The sequence below is a fragment of the Lissotriton vulgaris genome, chromosome 11, assembly GCF_964263255.1.
Source record: "Lissotriton vulgaris chromosome 11, aLisVul1.2, whole genome shotgun sequence".
Lineage (NCBI taxonomy): Eukaryota > Metazoa > Chordata > Amphibia > Caudata > Salamandridae > Lissotriton > Lissotriton vulgaris.
Genome location: NC_141699.1, coordinates 948,323,486 through 948,346,370, shown reverse-complemented (window position 1 = coordinate 948,346,370; position 22,885 = coordinate 948,323,486). Strand labels below are relative to the sequence as shown.

Sequence of the window (22,885 nt, the reverse complement as noted above, 5' to 3'; positions counted from 1 at the left end):
GTCTTCGAGGTAGGGGCAGGCTGACACCCCCGACCTGCGCAGGTGACCCGCGACCACCGCCATCACCTTCGTGAACACCCGAGGGGAGCTGGTAAGGCCGAAGGGGAGCACGGCAAACTGTAAATGCTCCTGGCCACCGTGAACCGCAGGTAATGCCGGTGGGCCGGCAGGACGGGGATGTGGATGTGGAAATTGGCATCCTGCAAGTCCAACGCTACCATCCAGTCTCCAGGGTCGAGGGCAGCAAGGACCTGAGCCAGAGTCAACATTTTGAATTTCTCCTTCCGGAAGAAGCAATTTACGTCCCGGCGGTCCAAGATGGGGCGCAGGCCCCCTTGTCCTTCTTGGGGGCCAGAAAGTAGTGGGAATAACAACCACTCCCTACTTCCTACAAGGAAACGCACTCGATGGCCCCCTTGGCCAAGAGGGCCGTGACTTCCTGTTGGAGAAGAACCAAATGATCCCCCGACATGCGGTGGCACCGAGGCGATATGGCTGGAGGGGAGGACTGAAATAGAAGGGAATAACCCTTGCAGATTATCTGCAGCACTCACCTGTCCAATGTAATTTCGTGCCAGTGGTGAAGGTGGTGGTGGACCCTGCCACCCACCGGTGTGGGGTGCTCCCTGAAGCTCTGATTAGGAAGGCTTGGAGGTGGAAACAGCAAGGGTAGAGGTGGACTGACGTGCAAGCAGGTTCCCGGACCCACCACGGCCGCATTGAGGCTGGCTCTGCGCAGGCTTGTGGGAGGAGCATACCTGGGGGCCTCTGCCCTGGCCACGAAAGGAACGAACCCCAGGAATGGCAGGGTTCTTCATAGAAAGACCCAAGGACATGGCCGTGGCCCGTGAGTCCTTAAAGTGCTCCAGTGCACTGTCGGCCTTATCGCCAAAGAGGCGGGAGCCATCAAAGGGCATGTCACAGATCAGGGTTGTATCCATCATCGGTCTTTAGCTCACTTCGCCACCCCAGTTCAGACCCAGCAATATATGCGTATCAGTCTTGACCCAGTACCTCATGAGAAGAGTCCAGCCCGAACTGCCAAACCAAGTCTTCCATGGACTGGAAACAAGTGTTCATTTTGCCTTCTGTAGGCCCCCTGAATCATTCCTGGTATCCAGGATCCCCACTGTGTCACTGTTGGAAGCTAGGGACCCCCAGTCTAAGCAATTTCTATAATGTGAACCTCAAAACAATACATAAAATACAAAACAAATATACAAATGCTCAAATATTGAAAGTTTCGATAAATTCACAAATATTGATAAGATTTTCAATTTTGCATCTGTATTTGTCTATACCGTATTCATTTTTATGTTTTAATTCTACTATTATTATTTCATTTTGCAACACAGTCGCGGAACCCTTGAGTAGGCTCATCGGGCCCCCAGTGGTAATTGGACCTCGGGTTAAGAACCAACGCTGTAGGGTACCTAAATATTACAGTTTTTCTCTATGTTTTATTTGATAACTGAATCAGGTTATATTACTTTTATATTGATAAATAATTTAGAATAGTATGCAATAATACCTACCCCTCAATCTTTGCCAGTTTGTTGTCCATAATATGGGCCAGAGCTGCAGCAAGCTCTTTTTTTATATGCCCAACCTGCTCTCCATTCACATTATTTACTTTAACTGCATTTCTATCATATGGATTGGTTGGCTCTCTCTGTAGGGCAACCATTTCATTATTGTTAACCTAAAACAAAAGAGAAGAATATAAGTGCCATGAAACACCTCCAATTTAAATAAACCAAAAGTGGAAAACACAAACCTATATAAATTTTTTAAACCGTACATCAGAGGAATGCAAGAACCGGGTTTCCCCAGACAACATGCTTATTTCCTTTCTGCACTTAGGAATTACTGTAGTTTGATACTCTATTCACTATAACAACACAGAATTAAATACATTGTATTTATTAACGTTGGGCAGGAGACCACTGGCCATGGAGATACATCCTCCTCTCCCATGGCAGAAGACCTCCCATCCTCCTTAGAGTTGTTCTCCTGCAGTGCATAGCTGAGATCGCTGTGACTTCAGCTAAGGCACAGAGTTAACCAAATCCTAAATGAACCACTTTAGTTCATTTTCAGAAAATTATAGGCAGCACCACTTCCAAAACAAGGGAAGGTTAAATATAAATTTAGGAAGAGGTACCAGATCATTGAAGTGCTCAGCAAGATGCATGTACATGTAAAGGACCCAACACAAGACTCAAAAGGAGTACATATTTGAAAAGGCCCAGCGCAAGTTTGAATAGGCTTTAGAAAGAAGAGATCCCTCTCCCAATCCAGCTATCCAACGCACAAGAAGATAAGAAACATCACAGCAAAATGTGTATACATCTTCCAAATAACTCTCTACAGACCTACACAACAAGGTGAAACTTCTAAGCGGGCTTCTATAGCTGTTCAATCTTTAGTTAAATGTTCCCTTAGATGAAATGAAGATCTGCTTTTTGATAGGCCCCAATATAATACTGTGATATATTTTTATTGTCATCATTGGCTTTTATTGTTCTATTGTTGAGGTGCTTCAGCAACTGATCCCAGAATTTCCATTCCAGGTTGGAGTAGGAGTCATCCTGTGATGTTCTGGGTATTGTTTTCTGTTCGACTTCTAGTTGGGTGAAACTCTGCTGCACCGCTAGTTGGGTGAAAGGGTCCTGTTCGATGATTTGTTTGTGTCTGAGAGATCCGCAGGAAGGCATTTACCACTTTCCAACACACTTGAGTAGGTAACATCTCCACTGTCTGAGTTTTCAAGGAGTATGGGTCTGTTGTTGCTGCACAAGTGAGTGGCACATTTCAGTTTGTTGGTGTAGATGTGTGGGGGTTGTGGATTGAGGTGCTATGTTGGATGCCACATATCTGTTGTATCTTGAAGGAAAGTTCTGGTAGGGGCAATCGGAGGAGGTGCGTGGGATGAGGGGGCTACACCAGCGTATGCGTGTGGCAGTTGTGTTTGTATGCGTTTCATGCTGGATGAATGTTTTGAATTCCTCCTACATAGTTAAATTCAAGCCATAAGGAGACAATTGAGCTGTGAACATTTACCCTAAAAGGGATAATTTACTGCAGGTAAAATCCAACAATTAAAATAGTGACATGAGCAGAAACAGATGTAACAGTGTGAAGGCAAGAGCACTATCAGCCATTAAAATATAGGATTCTATTCATCTTAAAACGGGTTGATGGTGAATCTCAGCCTTGAGGTATCGGAACCGATTTCGGAGTCGAGAGTTCTTTTAGTTTTGGTGCCGAAGGTGCCGGTGGGATTGGTACATGCGGTTTGCTCGGTCCTGAGCTACCGGAAGGCTTTTCTTTTTTCTTCGGAGCTGGGCCCGGAGGCGGGGCTTCTGAAGTGTGTTTTCGGTCACGACTGGGGCCAGCAGGCGAAGTCTTGACCATTGCCTTTGGTTTTGGTGGTGGGGTTGGGGTAGGGGCAGTAGTCCTCACTCTTTGACCAGGAGTGATGGGGTCGTCTGAGTCTTATGCCTCTGATACGATTTGGAGATCTTCGGAATCTTCTTCTGGGACATCTGGGCCTTCTTCGAATATGTCCAATGGTTCCGGAGCTGATCTCTGCATGATGTGTTGACGAGCTCTTCGATCTCGAATGGTCTTCTTTGATTGAAAGGATGCGCAGGCTGGACTCGTCATGTTCAGGTGATAGGCACAGTTTGCAGACCTTGTTATGGTAACTGTGCGGAAATTTTGCTCCACACTGGGGGTATTTCTTGAATGGCGTCCTTTCCATGAGCCATAGGCCTCACGGCGTGGATAGGCCCAACGGCCCGCGTCGACGACCGGAATAGAACCGATGAAAGTTGGTCGAAGCTGAAGATGTTCGAAGTCAATCTGAAGAGTTTATGGAAGTTTTTTCGCATCGTAGTAGTTTTAAATATAGATTTCGAACCGGAGCCAAAAAGTTGCATCCGAACCAATGGCGGAAAAAAACTATCTAAGGATGGAGTCGATGCCCATGCGCATTATCATCCAAGGGAGGAGTCACCTATCTCATGACTACAAAGACTTCTTCCAAGACAACAACGTGCAAGCATCCGAGCCCAACACCAGATGGCAATCTAATGCGAAGTGTGAGATCTGCAGCTCATATGCCTCAAACACCAGGCATAATAGACCCAATGCTTTCGATATCGGACATGAAAGGGAGAAGAAGGGGAAAGCCACCCTAAGAAACAAGCCATAGCTTTGTTGCCCTTAAAGCATGCTAGAGTAGAATCTGCCTTTTACAAAAAAAGTTTAAGGTGGTTGTGCGATAGCCAGTTTTGAATTTTTTTTAGGGTGTCTTTGAGACGGCGAATGTCTTCTCGGGAGGAGACTTCCAGGTAGAGATGGATGTCATCTGCGTAAAGGTGGTAGGTGATGTTGGCTTGATTGATTATGTTAGTGAGGGTCTCCATGTAGATATTGAAGAGAGTAGGTGAGCGGACTGAGCCATGAGGGACACCTCTGGTTACGGTGGAGGTATCGGAGACTGCATTGTTTATTTTGATTTGTTGGGAACGATTGTGAAAGAAGGAGGTGAACCCTTTTAGCACCTCGCCGTCTGCTCCGGTCAGTTGTTTTAGTGTGTTGAGAAGAAGTTTGTGGTCTACCGTGTCGAAGGCCGCTGATAGGTCTAGGAGGATGGGCAGGCAGCATCGACCAGCATCAATACATTTGTGGATGTCATCTGCTATATTTAGTAAGGCTGTCTCTGTGCTGCAGTGCTTTCTGAAGCCTGATTGTGCTGGTTGAGGTTGAGAAGGACACATTTCTTGAGGATTTTGGCCAGGAAAGGCAGGTTTGAGATTGATCTGAAGTTGTTAAGGTCCTCGGGGTCTAAGCCTGTTTTTTTTTAGTATTGGAGAAACTTGGTCAAGCTTTAGGCAGTCTGGCATGACCCTGTGTTTAGCGAGCTGCTTATTATCGTTGTCCAGAGGGGTGAAATTATGGGGCTGAGGTTTTTTGCCATGGATGCTGGGAGGGGGTCTGCGAAGTGGGAGGAGGGTTTCGAGTTTTCAATAAGTTTGGAGATGTCCATTTCTGAGAATAGCTTAAATGCTTTCCAGCAATTAAGGGAGGAGGGGGATCCTGGGGATTGGTTGCCCTCATTTGTCTCCGGGAGGGGGATTTCTACTTTGGAGTCAGGCGCTTGTGTGTGGCTATCGAGGGAGGACTCGATCAATGCAATTTTCTCATCAAAGAATTTGGCAAATTTATCGCAGAGTTCTTTAGAGCCCTGAGGGACTGTCGTGGGAGGTTTCGAAGTCTATTTATTTACTATGTTTTTTGGATGGTTTATTGCATTGTCAAGGGCGCTGCGGAAAAAGGCTGCTTTTTCATTGATGATGACGTTTTTGTATGCTCTGCGCTCTGCTGAGTCGGTGGAGGTGAGTTGAGGAAGGGTTGGATCGCCAGAGTCTTTCTGCAGCTCCGAGTTGTCCTTGGTGAACCAGGATCTCAAAGGGGTGTCTCTAATCTTTTTTAGTTTCCGAGGGGCTACTTGGTCTAGGACAGCTGTCATCGTTGAGTTAAAGTGGGTTGTGAGTTCGACCGTTGAGAGGTCGCCTGGTTTAGGGGGGAGGCTAGAGATCATTGCTTTTTCTAGCTCAGCTAGGTGAGCTTGGCTGAGGTTTCTGGATCACTGAAGGGTCTTCTTAGTATGGATGGGGTATGAATCTTCCTGGTGTAGGTGGAACAGGATTACACGGTGGTCTGACCAATCAACTGGAAGGATGTTGTTGATGGTTATAGACTTCTCTTGAGCTATGATGGCGTCAAGGGTTAAGCCTTGGTTGTGGGTTTGTTCTTTGCAGTATTGGTTGAGGTTGTGCTTTAGTAAGAGTACTTTTAAGGATTGGATTTGGGTGTTTTTATCATCATTCCAGTGGAGGTTGAAATCGCCTAGGAGCAAGTTGGCATCTGAGAGTGAGCAGTGTGTTACCAAGTCTATAGGTGGTCGAGTAAAGGGAGAGTGTTACCGGGGGGTGGGGGGGGGGGGGGGGGGGGGGGGGATTAGGGGGTGGTAGAGGGGGCAGTTTGTTGACATTGTTTTTCAACCGAATAGAGGTGTTGAGATATTCAAAGATGCTGTAAGTAGAGGAGACCGATTCCACCATTGTGATGGTAAACTTGTGGATAATGGCTAAGCCCAAGCCTATTTGGTCGATTCTGTCTTTTTTGATAATCCATCACTAGTAAGTAGAGGATCGGGTAGGATGATTCATTAAGCCAAGTCTCTGTCATGAATGCAATGTCATAGTTGAGGATTGTTTCAGCCAGTTCTGTCGCATGCTTGGAGGCAGATCTACAGTTTATAAGTAGACAGTTGTTATACCTCGAGTTGCTGTTGTGTTTGAGAGGAGGGAGCCCTGGGGATATCCGAGAATTATGGTGGCAGTATGGACGGTGACCTGGGTGGAACAGGGTTTCTACAGATACTAGTGATCACATGGATCTTGGAGGTGGGTTCTCTTTTTCTGGTTGGTGTCCATTTGTATGTTTTGGCCAGCTCTGTAGTTTCTCTGTGTGACATCTTGGGAGTGGATCAAATCGGTCTGTGAGCGCGGTTTTTTGAAGGAGTGATGCGCCATTTGTTAGGTTGAGATTCTGGGGGTTGGAATAGGGGTCTGGTGTAGGGCAAGGGTTAGAGGGTTGAGCAGTGGGCATGGTCAGTGTCGGTTTTGAGGGACGTTAGGATATTATTGATACCTAGAATCACTTTATTTAGCTGAGTTACCATGAGATTTAGACTTTCCTTTAGGTCTGGCGTGGGGGTTTGGTTAGAGAGAGAGGGATACTGGTTGAGTGGCTGAGCCTTGTTGGGAGTGAGGTGTTCAAAGTATGCAGGGAGCAGGTTGGTAGGTGTGGGAGTGGTGAGGGTGTTGGTGCTTTGTCTGTTAGGGGCGGTTTCGGAGGGTGCTTTAAGTGGAGGTGGCAAGGGGTCAGTACGCAGTTTGGGAGGGGGAGAGGAAGGGTTATGTCTGTTCGGAGTGGGAGCTGTTTCACTAATAATGTGAGTGGATGGACAGAAGGGTGTGTGGTTTGGGACGGGATTTTGGGAACAGAGATGGGTTGAATGGGACGATTGACATAGGGGTATGGGTCTGTGCTGATCGTGGTAGTTGTAGTTGTGTGGTTGGTGTTCTGGGGGTGAGGGTTCCTGATCTACGACCACTTCAGCGACCAGACGCCGTTCACCACCCCTCCCACCAACCAACCATCACCACCTGGACCCCCACCACGGTGGAACTCATCACCATGACCAAGATGAAAACCCAGTCTGGAACCCCACAGACCCCTGCCCACCACACATCTACCAGAAGGACGCCACCGCCATCGCCCCAGAACTAGGACTGACCATCAACGCCTCCCTCCAAACGGATGACTCGAAACAGGCAGAAGTCAAGCCCCTCCTCAAGAAGCCCACTGCCTACCTTACGGACCTGAAGAACTACCGGCCCATCTCTCTACTCCTGTTCACCGCCGAAAGAGTCGTAAATGCCCAGCTGACCGCATTCATCGAAAAGCACTCCATCGTAGACAGCTCCCAGTCTGGATTCCGCAGCAACCACAGCATCGAGACCGCCCTCCTCGCCGCCACTGACGACATCTGCATGCTACTAGACCAGGGTCACACCACAGCCCTTCTCTTACTAGACCTCTCCACGGCTTTCGACAGTCTCGCACCACACCCAAGCAGCCAGACTGCACGACACTGGAATACAAGAAACCCCCTCAACTGGATCACTTTTCTCTTCTGCAGAACACAAAGGATCAGACTCCCTCCCTTCATGTCCGAACCCACAGAGATCAACAGCGGAGTATCTCAGGGATTATCGCTCAGCCCCACACTCTTCAACATCTACATGGCGCCCCTTCCCGCCATCGTCAAACAGCATGAGCTCAACATAGTATCTTACACCAACGACACCCAACTCATCCTCTGTCATGAGGGATCCCGAAGATACCAGTCTCAGCTTCCAGGAAGGAATGAAGGACGTCGCGGCCCGGATGAAACACTGAGAAAAAAGAAGTCCTCATCCTGGGACCCTCGGCCTTCACCTGGGACGACACTTGGTGGCCCTCCGCCCTCGGGAGTCCACTCACCCTGACAGACCACGCTTAAAACCTCAGCATCATCCTGGACTCCTCTCTCACAATGATCAGCCAGATCAACGCAGTCGCCCCCCACCAGCTTCAACTGCCTCTTCATCTTCCGAAAGACCTTCAAATGGATCCCCCCCCCAAACATAGGAATACGTCACCCAGGCACTCATAACCAGCAGACTGGACTACAGAAACGCCCTCTACGCCGGCATCAACGGGACCCTTCTACACAAGCTCCAGACCTTCCAGAAAGCAACTGCGAGACTCGTCTTCGGGACCCCACGGCACGAACACAACACCTTCAAGACCTACACTGGCTACCGGCCGAGAAGAGAATAACCTACAAGCTTCTCACCCACACCTATAAATCCCTCCACAACATCGGACCCAAATACCTCAACAATGGAGTGTGTTTCCACGCACCCAATAGACCTCTCCGATCCGCCGACCTCGCCCTAGAGGAGACCCGCCGCAGCATCAGAAGCAGAGCAGGAGGAAGGGCCTTCTCCTACATCGCAGCCAAAATCTGGAACGATCTCCCGGTCAGCATCAGATGCTCCCCTAACCTGCACATCTTCAGGTAGGACCTCCAGACCTGGCTCTTCGACTGAGCTGGAGCTGCCTGCCCCCGCTCCTTGAGATTCTCATGGCGGAGTAGCACGCTTTATAAACCCCTGATTGATTGAGCCCACCCCTTTTTGGACCAGTGTACCATTGACACCCCTGGAGTGCATGGCAATAGCCAATATGCTGGTCTTCCTGAGATTGTTGTACTTCTTGATAAGTTCTAGAGGAACTTACTCAATGCTAACTTGCAATGGTGTATTATGTATTAGGCACTTTTTCTGAGAGAGGGGTATGGGTTTAACCAACTTTTAGGTTGTGCCTCAAGCTTAAAAAGGAAGAACACAATGAAATGTATGTATAAGAAACTGTGATCTGCTTCATGAACTCTAACTGCAAAAACCCTTTACAAAAACAAAATACACAGAATCTGTTAAATGGGTCCAAATATACTGAGTCCCAGAAAAAATAGATTGAGATGTACATGGGAACAAAAGAATATTTATTAAAATATGTGTTGTAATCTCCCTCTTCCTCTCAACCACCCCTCTCCCCTCTCCCCTCCTGGTACAGTCCACTCTGCCTCCGCGAGTGCGTGTTAGAATGTTCGTTGTGAGAGACTGCCGCCAAGCTGGGAGCACCTGTTATACTTATGACGAATAAACCTAATATTGGAACCCTCAACAGTAGTGATTTATTACTACATTTTCTGGCGACGAGGACAAGGAGCTGAGCCAGGGTCAGTTAGGTGTTTTCCCCCCTGGATATGTGATGCTTGTGCGGAGCTTTGAATTGAAAAGAGAGACTCACCAGTTGATGTTTGAAGATCACTGGACAGCAGACATATCGGCAATCCGGGCGGTAATCATCGAGGTGTTCCCTTGGGGGGACGTGTGATTCTTGATTCCGGAACATAAAAGGGAGTCGGATGTGAGGCCTCAGAGAAGGTGAGCCGGTGCCGTGTGGAAAAGAGGAACGTTCCCTCCTCGTATAAGGTCTGACTGGCGACGGTGGATCTGGTAACCAGTGTCCCCTGGCGGTTGTGAGAAGTTGGCCCGATATGCAACGTTCGCTATTCTAGCGACCGCTATGTATCGTTCCAACGTCCCTTATGGTGTTTGGTTGTAAGTCAACCTATAGACCAGCTATCCTAGTAGCGTGGATACGAGCAGTCTAAGGCTAAAGACTCGAGAGGGCGCGTTAAGCCAGCTGTTTACCACACATGTACCCCTTGAACACCCAGTGAAAGGACACCACACAAGTGTTATGAAAATAAACAGGATATTTATTAAGATTCACAACAGCCCTGGACTCTTTATGAGGCAGGGTACTAAGCACAAACCAAATCTTTTAGGAAAATACTTCAAGTGCACAATTAAAACAAGTGTCCGAGGACACGGAAAGTTTAAGGTCTCGGGCGGACCCGATAAGGCAAGTCGGAAGCGAGGGACTCGGGACCCTAGAGTAAAGAGGCTATGCAGGCACCGAAATGCCGAGTTACCTAGCCACGAGGGCTGCGGCTGCACAAGTCTTACAGGCGTCGGGGTCTTCGCTGACGAGCCAGGAGCCGGAAGAAAAGGAGTTGCTGGCCGGCGACCAGTGATGAATAGTTCGTAGAGATCCAAGCCTGGATCAGAGATTGTTCATACCTGAAAGCAGAGGGGACCAAGTTCGTACTACTAGCCAGTAGTCAGAGGGTACCAGGATGGCACCGGTTGGCCGTCACCTCGACCAGGTGAGTGGGCGACGCTAGGCTCTGCAGTCTCACGGACCAGGAGGCGTTGTCGGCGACCACGGCGGAGGTGCGAGCTGTCCCACGAAGGATGATGCTGTCGGCGTCGCTGGGCCCAGGATGGGGCAACAAGCCTTGGCAGATCTCAGGGCCACGTGGTGGGCCTAAGATGGCGTCTTGAGTGGACCAGGAGGGTCCGGGGTGCTTCTCGCAGAGATGGAAGCAAGGGCCAGTCTGGAGCAACCAGACCAGCAGTGTTGATTGTCGGATGTCGTCACAGAAGGGCACAAGCCAGCGGCTAGTGACCAGACAACGTGCTGAGCAGCGAGCAGAAGGGCCCCACGCAGATCGTGGAGATGCTGGGAGACTGCACTTCGGTGCTAGAGCGGCTCAGGGTCGGGGCTTCTCGGACCCCAGAGCACTCACCAGGGAATCGCTTCGATGGTCGTGCTGGTTTAAGAGCGTGCAGGTTCTGATGATGGCCGGTCCCTCGAGGTCTCGTCGCACCCACAGATCACAGCTGAGCTGATGACGTGGGTAGAGGTCAGAGGTGCCAGGGAAGCCGGTTCTCGTCGAGCTGGGCCGTCGGATCCTTGAGGAAGGACTTGCAGCAAACCGCAGAGTTCTTAGATGGTGCCCGCTGATGCAGGGTGACTACTCCTTAGTCACAAGGGAGAAATCTTGAGAAGAGTCTTGAGTGTCCTTTCGTAGAAAGTAGTTCTTGATTCAAAGATGATCTAATTTGGAAGGGTCCCCGCTCCGGCCTTTATCCTAAAGAAAGGGGTGGGTACATGACTAGGTCCTGCCCTAAGGGTGGGACCAGGAAGGGGGGTAGTTACACCCCTCTCCCCTGCCGGACTTTCCCCAGGCCAGGGCTGGCGCCCCTGGAACTGGTTTTGACCGGCAGATGCGTAGTGAGCACCGGGGTGCCACTCCGCAGTCACCTTCTCGCAAAAGCCCTACCTACCCAGAATACACAAACCCTGTCTGGGACGGTGCGAACACCGCCCTCGACAGGAAACCCTTTGTCCAAGCGCCCCTCACTGGAAGGACTCCCAGCAGCAGGAGGTCAGACTCGTGTCTGTGGTGGCAGCATCCATTTTGTGGAGCTGAGGCTTTAGTTAACTTTAACCGGGGTTCACAGTTACGTACATGTCGTGTCCCTCTAGAAGGGCGGAATGCTAACCTCATCGCCAGGGTTGGTGAGAGGGCTGCATCCCGATTCGTATGACACCTTACTCGACATGCCTTGATAACGCGACACCGAAGTTACCGATGGGGTACGCGTTATCATGGAACAGCCATTGGGTCTTGGTTCCGCAAGCTGCAACCGGGCTCGGCTCGGGCCAGAGCCTAGTTCACACGAGCCCATGCACTCTGCCTTCAGGATTGTCAAGGCCTGCCATAGGAGTGACTGATAGGAACTCGAGTGTCCATTGTATGGTTAGATATAGGGCTACTATATCTAAAGCAAAGTGTGATTACACGACTTCGCCCCAGCTGTCATGCAGCCAGTTGTGTCAAATTTAGGCGGCCAGCCAGGGGCGGCATAATACATGCTGCAGCTCCTGGCGGCCCTGGGTACACCTATGCCCTGAGTTACAGGGTCTGATAAGGTGGCCCAGTACCAATTGGTAAATGCACCTAGGGTACATGTCGTAATTTAGAAAGAGAACAGCCAGGCTGTGGGTCTGATTAGCAGGCCCACAGCCAGAGAAAGTCGTAAACCAGTGAAACAAAAGCAAAAAATCTGGGTGATCATAGGATTGCAGACCCTACTCTCCTACAGCGGTATCCCGCGGTGGTGGAAGTAGCGTTTCAGGAAGCAGCGGGAGGTATAGCCGGGACAGTTGGTTGGGACGCGACAGTGAAGAAGTTGTCCGGTAGCGGGACACGGATCTGTCACCACTGTGAAAGAAGATGCTGAGGGGGAGGGGGTGAGGAGGTATACCTGCTGTTGGTTCTGTGGAAGAATATAGCCGGAGGTCAGTGCAGCGTGGTTCAGACACGGTCTTCTTTCGATGTCAGTTGGGCTCCGACAGTAGCTGGGTTTTCTACCACTACCGACCTGGTGACAAATGTGAGACAGTCTTCTACCAGAAGGGTTACTGATTGGGAGCCAAGGCTGAGCTGAGAAGCCGTCCCAACTAGGGAAGCAGTCGGCTGGATAACTCACCCCGGAGGAAGTTGAGGTACGACATCTCGAGGTGGGTGTCTTTCACTAGAGGAACATATGAGACAACTGTCTTAAGGTGAAATTCAGCGAGTAATCTACGAATCTCCTTGAATTGAGAGGTTACTCAATAATTCAAGTAATTTTCTGCATAACGTAGGAAGGACTAGTGTGTGAAACATTGGATGAAAGAATTACCCTGTTGGTAGTACAGTGACTTCTTGGCAGAATTCAAGTGGTGTGCACCTATGAAATTGATCTGGAGGAGAAGGGGAGTGAGGCTAATTTTTAAGCTTGACAGGCGCGTGTGTCATTTACCACAGCTTTTAAGCTGAGCGGGCGCCATAACGCACTGCCACCTTGTGGGCCATACTTATCAACGCACGCTCGTTTCTATCCGGGATCCTCGAGCTTAAGTAACATTGTGAGGAGCGTGGAGTGTACACAGCGTGCTGTAATCTTATGAAACCGAACGGCAGCAGTGAACTGAGCTGTGTAAGGAAATATCAGAGGAACAGAGAGAGTTTAGCAAGCTTTCGTTCCAGTTAGTGAAGATTAAAGGTGGCAGCACGTTTAGCAGTATAAATTAACTGAGGTGATCAAGGAAGGGAGATAACCCCTGTGGCCACGAGTGAAACGGAACAGTGTTGTAATTCTATGAAACTGTACGGCAGCAGTGAACTGAGCTGTGTGAGGAAATATCTGAGGAACAGAGAGTGTAGCGAGCTTTCGTTCCAGTTATTGAAGATTAACTGTGGCAGCACGTCTAGCTGGATAAATCAACTGAGGTGATCAAGGAAGGGAGTTAACCCCGGTGGCCACGCGTGAAACGTAACGGAGGCAGCGATTGGAAGCGGTGTGAGAAGATTGCAAAGGGGCAGGGAGTGCAAGGAACCCCTGTGGCGGAGTCATTACAGATTTTAGGCAGTACGCCTTGGGAGAGACACGTGACCTCTTTGTACCTGTGTCAGTGGATTTACAAGGGCCATAAACCTACAAACGGCACGAGCAAGGCATATTTAGTGATTTCAGGGAGCCAAGAAGGATAACAGTAGGTGGAGTAGGAAAGTTTCCTTCATATTTAGAACACCAGTGCCCACAGCCTGCGCACTACTTTTAATCTGCTCGGGGCGACAGAGAACTCTACAAAGTGCACTTGTACCGCCACCTTTCTGGGTGAGGTGGATATTACATCTTCACGTGAATTCCTAGAGATAGCGGTGCATTCAACATGGAGTGGGGCCTAAGGTATAATCTTCCGCCACCTATGCTGTCAATGGAGGGGGATGAAATAAACACTGCAGAATGGAGTGAGTGGAAAGAGTACATAACAGTCGTCGAGGAAGAGGAAGTATCTCTTATACCGGAGGGAAAGGCTGAGGTATTACTTCACAGCTTTGGTACTGAAGGACGGAAAAAGTACCACGAAATGGGAAAAGTATTCACGAAAGGGTCAGTCAGAAATGTGAATGAAGACATCGTGAGTGCGTGGGAGGAATATAAAAAACAAGCCTCGTTGGTAAAGGTACAAAAGGAAGAAGTGAGCAAGGAAAGAAGGGTTAGCCAAGAGAAAGATAATACTAAAAAAATAAACCCGGAGTGTACCATCCTCATAAGTGGAGTAGGAACGGATATGATCTTAGTTTCAGGATCACGCTACGGGTTGGCAAAGAGCGAATGGAATAGAGACTTTGCTAAAAAAAAGAATGCAGATGAATTCAAAGAGGCCAACATATCCCTAAAAATGTACACAGGGGAGGACATCAACGCAATAGGATGCAAAGTAATGGATTTAATGCACAAGGAAAATAATACTTGGAGTACCAGATATATAACGGAAAGAGGATCCACCAGGCCAGGGTGGAAGGATCAAAAGAAATTGGAACATCAAGTTATGGAAGAAGAAAAGAACACGTGAGTGAGCTGGCACAGATCCAAGGCATGCAGGGAACAAACAGTGAAGCACGGAAGACTCGTGCGTGGACATCAAAGGATTCGGGTGTTATTGAAGGAGCTGCAAGTAATAAAGAGTATGGAAAAGAAGTTAAGAAACATGAGAAAAAAAACAGTGAAGGAAGAAGTGAAGGAAAAAGAGAATTCGAAAGAAAGGGAGAATGCATAATTATTACAGCAAAGGAGCGGCAGAGGATAAAATGTAAGAGTAACCAATTCAATCACAAAGGGGCGTGGCGAAGAACCACATCGTCTGAGTCCAAGACCAAAATGATGGAGGAATATGAAGACAAACATGAACAGGAAAGGGATACAGATCTCCACAGACCGGGGCGAGAAGAAGCTCTTAAAGGGAGAGCGGCCGGCATGGAGGCAACCAAGGGCGAAACATGGATCGCTCGCACGTTCCCGTCAAAAGTTTCGGTAGTTTTTCAAGAAGCTGCAAGCAATAAAGGACGAGGAAAAAGAGTAGCAAAGGACAAAATAAGGAAAAAACTTGAAATGTACCAAAGTTGGGTGGACGAAAGAGAATTACGTAAGAAATGCGAGAGAAAAGGCAGAGGAAGTGAAGTTGTGAAAAACGGAGAATTCGAGAGAAAGGAGGAGCGCATAGTAAACGCAAGAAATGAGCGAGAAAAAATGAAATGCAGGAGTAACCTCTTTAATCGCAGGGAGACGAGGCAAAGTACCACACCGGTTGAGTTCAGGACTGAAACAAGGGAAGAATATGTGGACAATGGTGGGCAGAAAAGAGAAAGGGACTTAAGTTTGTCGGAGGATAAGGGTGAGAAGAAAGCTAAATACTTTCAAAGGCCTTACATTGGTAAGATGGAGAGTGAGAGTGGGGAAATGCTGAAAATGTCAAAAGGTCTCCCACTAAGAGGTTTGTCAGGGAAGAAGGGTCCACGCGATAATTATTGGAGCAGGCAGGAGTGTCATGGCCCAAGAAACACTACGGAGTTCTTCCAGGGGAGTCAAGGAAGGGAGCAGAATGACAGACTGAGGTCAGAAGAGACTGATGCTAATGATCCGGAGCTGTTGAAATGAAGTTCGATAAAGGACTGGACTCTGCTAACGGCCAAGGTAAGGAGGGTAGAAGAGAGACCAGACCAGTCATCGAGGACGACATTGAGAGATAGTCTTATCTAGTCAGAGGGAGCAGGCGGGGTGTGTCCGGGCCCCAGCTACCGCCCAAGGAAGAAAACAGTGTACCGCCTATACACCCTCCCCCTAGGGGTATGGAAAGACTAGTAGAAGAGTGCTCAACTCCAGGTGGGATTAAACTGCATAACTTGTTCACACTTAGAGGACCCTAGGAAAAAAAAAAAGTTAGGTTGCACTATTTCCTGCCCTTTACCCATGCCTTGAGACTTATCATGCAGTTGATAGAAACGCTTTGGCTGGGTGGCAGGAGTGGACTTCTAAGGATCGGCATAACCGGCTACACTTGTTGTAGCACCCAGGGTGTTCATCCTTTGGGAGAAAGGCCAGGACTCCTTACGGGTCCTAGAGGACTAAAGGAACCTAATGCTCAGGACTACTTCTTGTCAGTTCTACACTGAGGTTAACGTGATGGTTTTATAGTTTGATGTTTAATTGGTTCTTTGATGTAGCCCCAGCTTTCATGTTCTCTCTCCCTCTCTCTACTTTTCTTGTCCCCCATGTTTCCTCTCTTCTCATCCCTCCATTCTCACTCTCGTTTCCCCCCCCCCCCCCGCCTGGGGCGCCGCTTTCTCTTTCCTTCTGTTCTCCCTAGGGGGGAAGGTGTGTTGTAATCTCCCTCTTCCTCTCAACCACCCCTCTCCCCTCTCCCCTCCTGGTACAGTCCACTCTGCCTCAGCGAGTGCGTGTTAGAATGTTCGTTGTGAGAGACTGCCGCCAAGCTGGGAGCACCTGTTATACTTATGACGAATAAACCTAATATTGGAACCCTCAACAGTAGTGATTTATTACTACAATATGCCTTGCAATAAATGCACACCTTTGTTCATGGAGAGCAAAGTTAACATACAGCAGTGTTGCAAAGACTCCTTAGCTCACCAGATAAACCTATTACACATCCTTTGAGATGGAAGCTTTGTCAAGCGGACTTAGAAATACAAGTGATCTTGCCTAATTGCATGAAGGTGTCAACAGCTGAATACAATACTGAGAGGAAACTGCACAGTGCAATTAAAAGGTTGAAAAGATTATGCCCTCACAATCAATCTAGCATACTGTATTTATTCAAAAAGGTTAGGTCAACAGAGAATAGATGTCATTTTTTAACAAATGCAGATTACTGTCAAGCAATGCTGTTTGAAACCAAATCGTTTCACCTCCTCATTGTACAGAAAAGGTAATATGTGCTTTTGTGACTCACACTATCTATTCTTAGATGTGTATCATCTACAGAAAAGAAATATAAAATTGTAATGATTTCTGGAGAGTAAGAAAATAACAATAGGGAAAAAACTGATAATCATGATCAGATAAAAATAAGATTAGCTTAGTGTATATATTCTACAATATAACTCAATATCTGAACTGTGAGCTTTAGACATATCTGTTACCCGCATAGCTGCGGTGGCTTTTCCCGCTGTGTGCAGCGTTTTTAAATATACAGCGTTACATGACGAGCTCAGCTCGTCATCAGCATACGAGCGTCGTAGCTGATGACGAGCTGAGCTCGTCATCAGCATCGAAGTGGTTAATAAGACAAAGGATGAGATTGATGCAATACTCACATTTTCATTTCAAGAGAAATTAAGAGCGCAGGCCACCAGTAACGATTTTAACAAAACATGAATCACTCTATATAAGAAGAATGTTTTATATGGAGTTGAGCATGTGATTAAAGAAGTAAAACATGAGCCATTATAGGCATTTTATGACTGAATGCTTCTTGTTTTTACATGGGAAAGTGGGGCCGTTTTTTGGGAAAAGCATAAAGTGCATGTCATACAAATGCAATAAAAAAAGGACAGGGTTTGACATGTCATCAACGGCGTAGATCAAAAGACTGAGGTTCGGAGTAGGAGAGCTCTTTTACACAAGATCCCCAACGTTCATTGGTGTTCCATGTAAGAAAATTAGAGAAAGAAGAAAGTTTAAAGAGGGAACATGGTGTACAGTAATGGCTGCCACCATCGGCAAGCACAGAAAAGAGAAGCTATATTCACGATACTTACCACACCTGTGTAGTATCGTAGACCAACTACATTTCCCCGTATAGTTCCATATAAAATAGCAGACTCTACATCTTCATCTATTGAAGCAGCTATGGTGTCATCTAGAGAAATCAATTCTTCTGGTTCAGGACTGAAGATATGTGGAGAAGCAAAATGCGAGTTTCCATACTGAGCAGATTGCAAATACTTCCAGACTGGACCTCTGCAAGAAAAAAATGCATTTCAGGTCATGCTAAGAACAACCCTGACAAAAACGGATTTTCTACAAGTGGTTATTTTTAAAACTAAATTTGATACAATACAATATTAAATATGTATGGCTAAAATGATATGTCGTTTGTGATTAATCACAAATGGTCATTAGAAGAACATTGATGGAGTAAATAGATCTTTTCATAGGACAAAGGCATTACGGATATGTGGTTAAAGGGGCACTATTAAGAGAACTTCAGAAAAAAGCAAAAAAGGCAAATGTGCATGTTGCTCTGTAAACCTGAGAAAGGGCAGCATTACCTACCTGCATGGAAAGAAACGTTTATCTGGCGATTCCAGTACAATGCTGGTTAACATAAAAATAGCTGAAGGCACAGGTCATAGTAAAGCAACGGGTAAGTTTAGAAGGGTTAACCGTACAAAAACACAACAAAGTCAGTCAAAACTTTATTTCGATTTTGGCAAAAAAACATAAAAGTTATATAAAATACAGAACAATAACAAGCATTGGAAATGCAATAGGGCTCGCATTAGGAAAGTTTGAGCTATTGGTCTTATAAATGATTTTTTTTTATTTATGTGTTATTTTTTAAACTAGCTAAATTAATAGCTTTGTCATTTACAATGCCAATAGTTATACCTTTCGCAAACACCTATAGCATTTGTAATGCAACATGTTTTGTATTTACGTGACTTAGATGTATTGATATTACAAATAACAATGGTTTTTAATTTTTTTAAATAATTAATACTTAAATAAATTTAATTTGTAATGGCAATAGCTTAAACTTTTGAAAATAACTTTTGTGAAGATTGTGTTCAGTTTTTTTATTGTGACGAAAATCTAAGAACAGAAGTGAAATATTAACATCTTTTGTAATAAAGCATGAAAGCTTGAAAAGAGCTTGAAACATTGAAAGAACATATTTGAATCAGTGATGCTGTGGTTCTTAATCTCCTCGAATAAGACCTATGAGGGAAGCTGCACCACAGTTCATTCCTGGAAGAGGGAATGCAGCTAATGATGATCCTAATGATCCCAATGCTAGGGCTCATTTTGTGTATAATTGGATATTTACGCCCTGGAAAAGGACGGATGTACTTACTTTAAAAGCCTCCTTACCAGGATGTTATGATGATGTACAGGCAGCCATTGATTCTTGTGTCATGACCTTAGCTGATATTGATATGTTTTTTGGTATGATCCTGCCACCGGATATGTGGCGACTTACTCAGAAGCAGGATCATGCTGCTGATTTAAGTGGAGACTGGGCTGCCATCATAGCAGCAGACAGGGCTAGGAAACCTGGTCAGAAACCTAGTCAGCTCATACTGGATCTGCCTGGTAAAATACTTACTTATATAAAAAAAAAGGGTACCGGCAAGGAAAATAGATTGGGCACTTCTCACTGCTTGTAAACATAAACAGGGAGAGGCTGTCCCTGATTTCTTTACTCGCTTTGAGAAGTGTTCTACGATTTTAATGGGCAAGACACTTCTACACCTACGGTGCACATTTGTTTGTAGATAGATGTTTAGGAAATTTACTTCCTGAGATATCCGTTTGCTTAAAAAAATTCTGAGAACATGGGCTTTGGTAACCCCGAAAGCTATATTAGATATGACTTAGTATCATCAGAAGCAAGTGACCACTGAGCAAGAACAGAAAAAAGAAAAACTAAAAGAGCTGAAAACTAAGGTAATGATGGTCCAGGCCTATGGAACCCAAGGTCGAGGTTGTGGTCAAACCTATGGTCAGAATTCTAGGCAAAAACCTCCAGTAGGGCCACAGCAAAGACAAACTCTACTAGGGCCGGATCAGTGTGCTTATTGTAAGGAGAAAGGACATTGGCGTTCCAAATGTCCTGTTTTAGTTGCTAGTGGCAGAGGAAGGGGACAACTGTATGGTAGCCGGGGGACTCCATATCCCCGACAGCAGCTATAACAAGCTCAAGCTCCAGAGAAAAATAGGCCAGAAAATTATTTTGATCAACGGAATAATCAATATTCTGTGGAGGATTGGAAATCAGAAGAATCTATGGAAATGCATTTTGCCTATGACAGCGTAGGACAAGGAGGACCAGTTAGGATAAATGTAGACCAGTCAGGACCCATACTTGGACACCATACTTGGGCAAGATCAGAAATTTTTAGCAGCGTGGGGACACACTAGCTGGTGTAGCCATGCGCTTTATAAACTGGTTTATATTTATTATTATTAGTGGATACTAGAGCTACACGCAGTGCAATATCTCAGAAACTGCTCCCTGGGACACCCTGGTCTGGCCAAGTGATCACATCAATAGGGTTTGATGGAACACTAACTCCTAGCCCTGTGTCGTAAATATTGCCTTTGCAGGTTGAGAATTTTATTGCTTCATCCCCCTTTTTACTTCTCCCACACGCTCCAGATAATTTGATGGGACTTTATCTTCTGAAATATTTCCTTGCTACTATACATTGTTCCCCATCTGGAGTACGTGTCATTTTTTGGAAAAAGACATTGCCTAAACAATGTAATTTCTCTTTATATTTGGATCTGGATTCTGTTCCTTCATGTGTTTGAGCTACTGCTGACACAGATGTGGGAAGAATGGATATTTCCCCAGTACACATACAGGTTCATGAGGGTGCCTCCTTACCAAGGGTCCCGCAATATAAAATACCGGAGGAAGGTGAGGATGTGCTCATATCTATCATTGACGACATGATATGTACAGGAGTTGTTGAGGAAGTTTCCTCTAATGTATGTAATAGCCCCATTCTCCCCGTCCTAAAACGGGCCGATGGAACAAGGGACAAGATTTACTAATTCGAGATGGATTTAAGAGAAGTAAACAAACTAGTGATTCCTCAATATCCTGTTGTCTCAGATATTACGACCTTCTTGACATTAATCCCTCCTACAGCCACTGTATTTTCTGTTACCGATCTCAAAAACGCTTGTTTCTCTATTCCTAATCATAAGGATAGTAGATACTAGTTAGGCTTCTCAATAGGGGGCGCTCATTCAGATTTTGCAGTTCCACAAGGTTATACAGAAAGTCTCAGTATTTACAGTCAGGCACTTAAACGACAGTTGGATGAACTTCTTTTGCCATCAGGAGTTACACTTGTGCAATAGGTCAATGACATTTTGCTCGCAGCAGATACAGTTCAGCAATGGAAAGAGGCCACTCTTTCCCTATTGCATCGTCTTGCTACTAAAGGACATAAGGTCTCTAAGAATACGTTGCAATATTGTCAATCTGAGGTCACTTATTTGGGTCACCTCTTGTCTAAGGAAGGTCACACTCTGACTAAAGACAGAATTCAAACTATTCTAAAAATTCCCATCCCAAGTACTCAAAAAGAAGTCAGGGCACTTATTGGCATTACTTCCGATTGTAGACAGTGGATGCCTAACTTCTCCATCATCATCAAACCTTTTTTGTCCCTTGTTACTAAAGACACTCCCTTTCCTCCACCATGGACATCTGAATGTCAAGAAGCGTATCAGCAGCTTTGTGCATCTCTGCTCTGCTCCAGTGTTAGGCACTCCAGACTATGCTAAGCCTTTTATATTATATGTACATGAGAGAGAAGGATGTGCAATGTCAGTTTTAACACAACTATATGGTAGTAAAGTCTTCATGTGCTTATTTTTCAGTTGTATTGTACCCACAGGACTTCCATGCTGTCTTAGAGCAGTCGCTGCCACAGCCATTTCTATACGACAATCAGATGGGATAGTATGATGGCCTTGCGAGCATGCTCGGAGTGGAATTGACCCCATGTCCATTAAAGGCGCTATTGGGTTTAATGCAGTCAGTTGTCACTATACACAAACGGTTCCTAGCTCTCAGTCTCTTACTTGCCAAACGCCTAGTTGCCTGCCGTTGGGGCAGGGGTCGAGCCCCAAAGTTTAAATGCTGGATTCGTACTTTGTCCACATGGCAAGAGAGATTACATGACTACGTAGAACTCCTACCCCGCAGTCACAGCCTATGGATGTATGGGTGCCCTTCACGGCGTATCTTCTTAGGCAAAGGGCAGAAGAGGAAGATGAACGTGTGGGGGCGGATATAACTCCTGTAAGCTTTGCCTATGTAATACCTCACTCTGCAGGCCTGTCATAACCGCCCAATGTCTAGTTGCAACATACTGGAATAGCCCTTGGTACATCCTATTGTGTTGCCGAGGCCCACTGGCGAACCTCTATCTAGGCCACTATATGTATGTTATGCCTACTGAACTGTCTTACGAATCTGCTCTATTTGAGATGTGGAGGCCTTTCCCTCCAAGAGGATGTTTTGGGATTTGCCTATGCTTTTTGGTTATCATTTCAGATACTCAACTACTGTTGTATTACAAGACCTTCGGGTGGGTGGGTAGTTGAGGGGCATTTGTTGAACGTCATTTCCAGCAATCAGTTATTGCTTAACGCCACTTTGCATGGGAAGACGCCATTATATTGTTGAACCACATTATGTATACATGTCTGACGCCATTGCATTGATGTACCATGCTTTCAAGATTTAATAAAGGTTTTTGAAACTTTAAAAAAAAATGTAAATCAGAGGGGATAGTGGGGAGTAACAAGCTTATGGTTATGTTACCACAATCCGTAGATGCACTCCTTAATCAGACTAAGACACAACACCTGACTAGTGCTAGACTTACAGGAACCAAACTTATGCTCTTGGCACCTCATATCACACTCAAGAGATGTTTGACATTGAACCCAGCTACATTGTTACCTTTGTCAGCTGAACAAACTCATGATTTGCATGACAGTATTTTTCTGACAGAAGAACAAATTAAGGGAAGAATAGATCTTAAAGTTACACCTTTGTTAGAACCTAAGGGGGAATTATGGGTGGATGGTTTCTGCTTGAAATTACCTGATGGCACCACCTCTGCATCCTATGCGATAACCACCTTACAAACGGTGGTAGAAACAGCCTGTATTCCGCA

At 46.3% G+C, this 22,885-nt stretch overlaps 1 protein-coding gene across 3 annotated transcripts in view; it reads right to left on the bottom strand.

The window, feature by feature from the left end:
* The window catches only part of HLTF (helicase like transcription factor), a 416,132-nt gene that overhangs the window by 362,822 nt on the left and 30,425 nt on the right, over positions 1–22,885 (bottom strand). For all 3 annotated transcript variants that reach the window (XM_086944107.1, XM_086944108.1, XM_086944109.1), the window contains exons 2-3: positions 17,717–17,918; positions 1,536–1,702 (exon numbers count right to left, since the gene is read on the bottom strand). In XM_086944107.1, the coding sequence (XP_086800233.1) occupies positions 1,536–1,702; positions 17,717–17,918 (369 nt within the window). The remainder of the gene's footprint in view (positions 1–1,535; positions 1,703–17,716; positions 17,919–22,885) is intronic.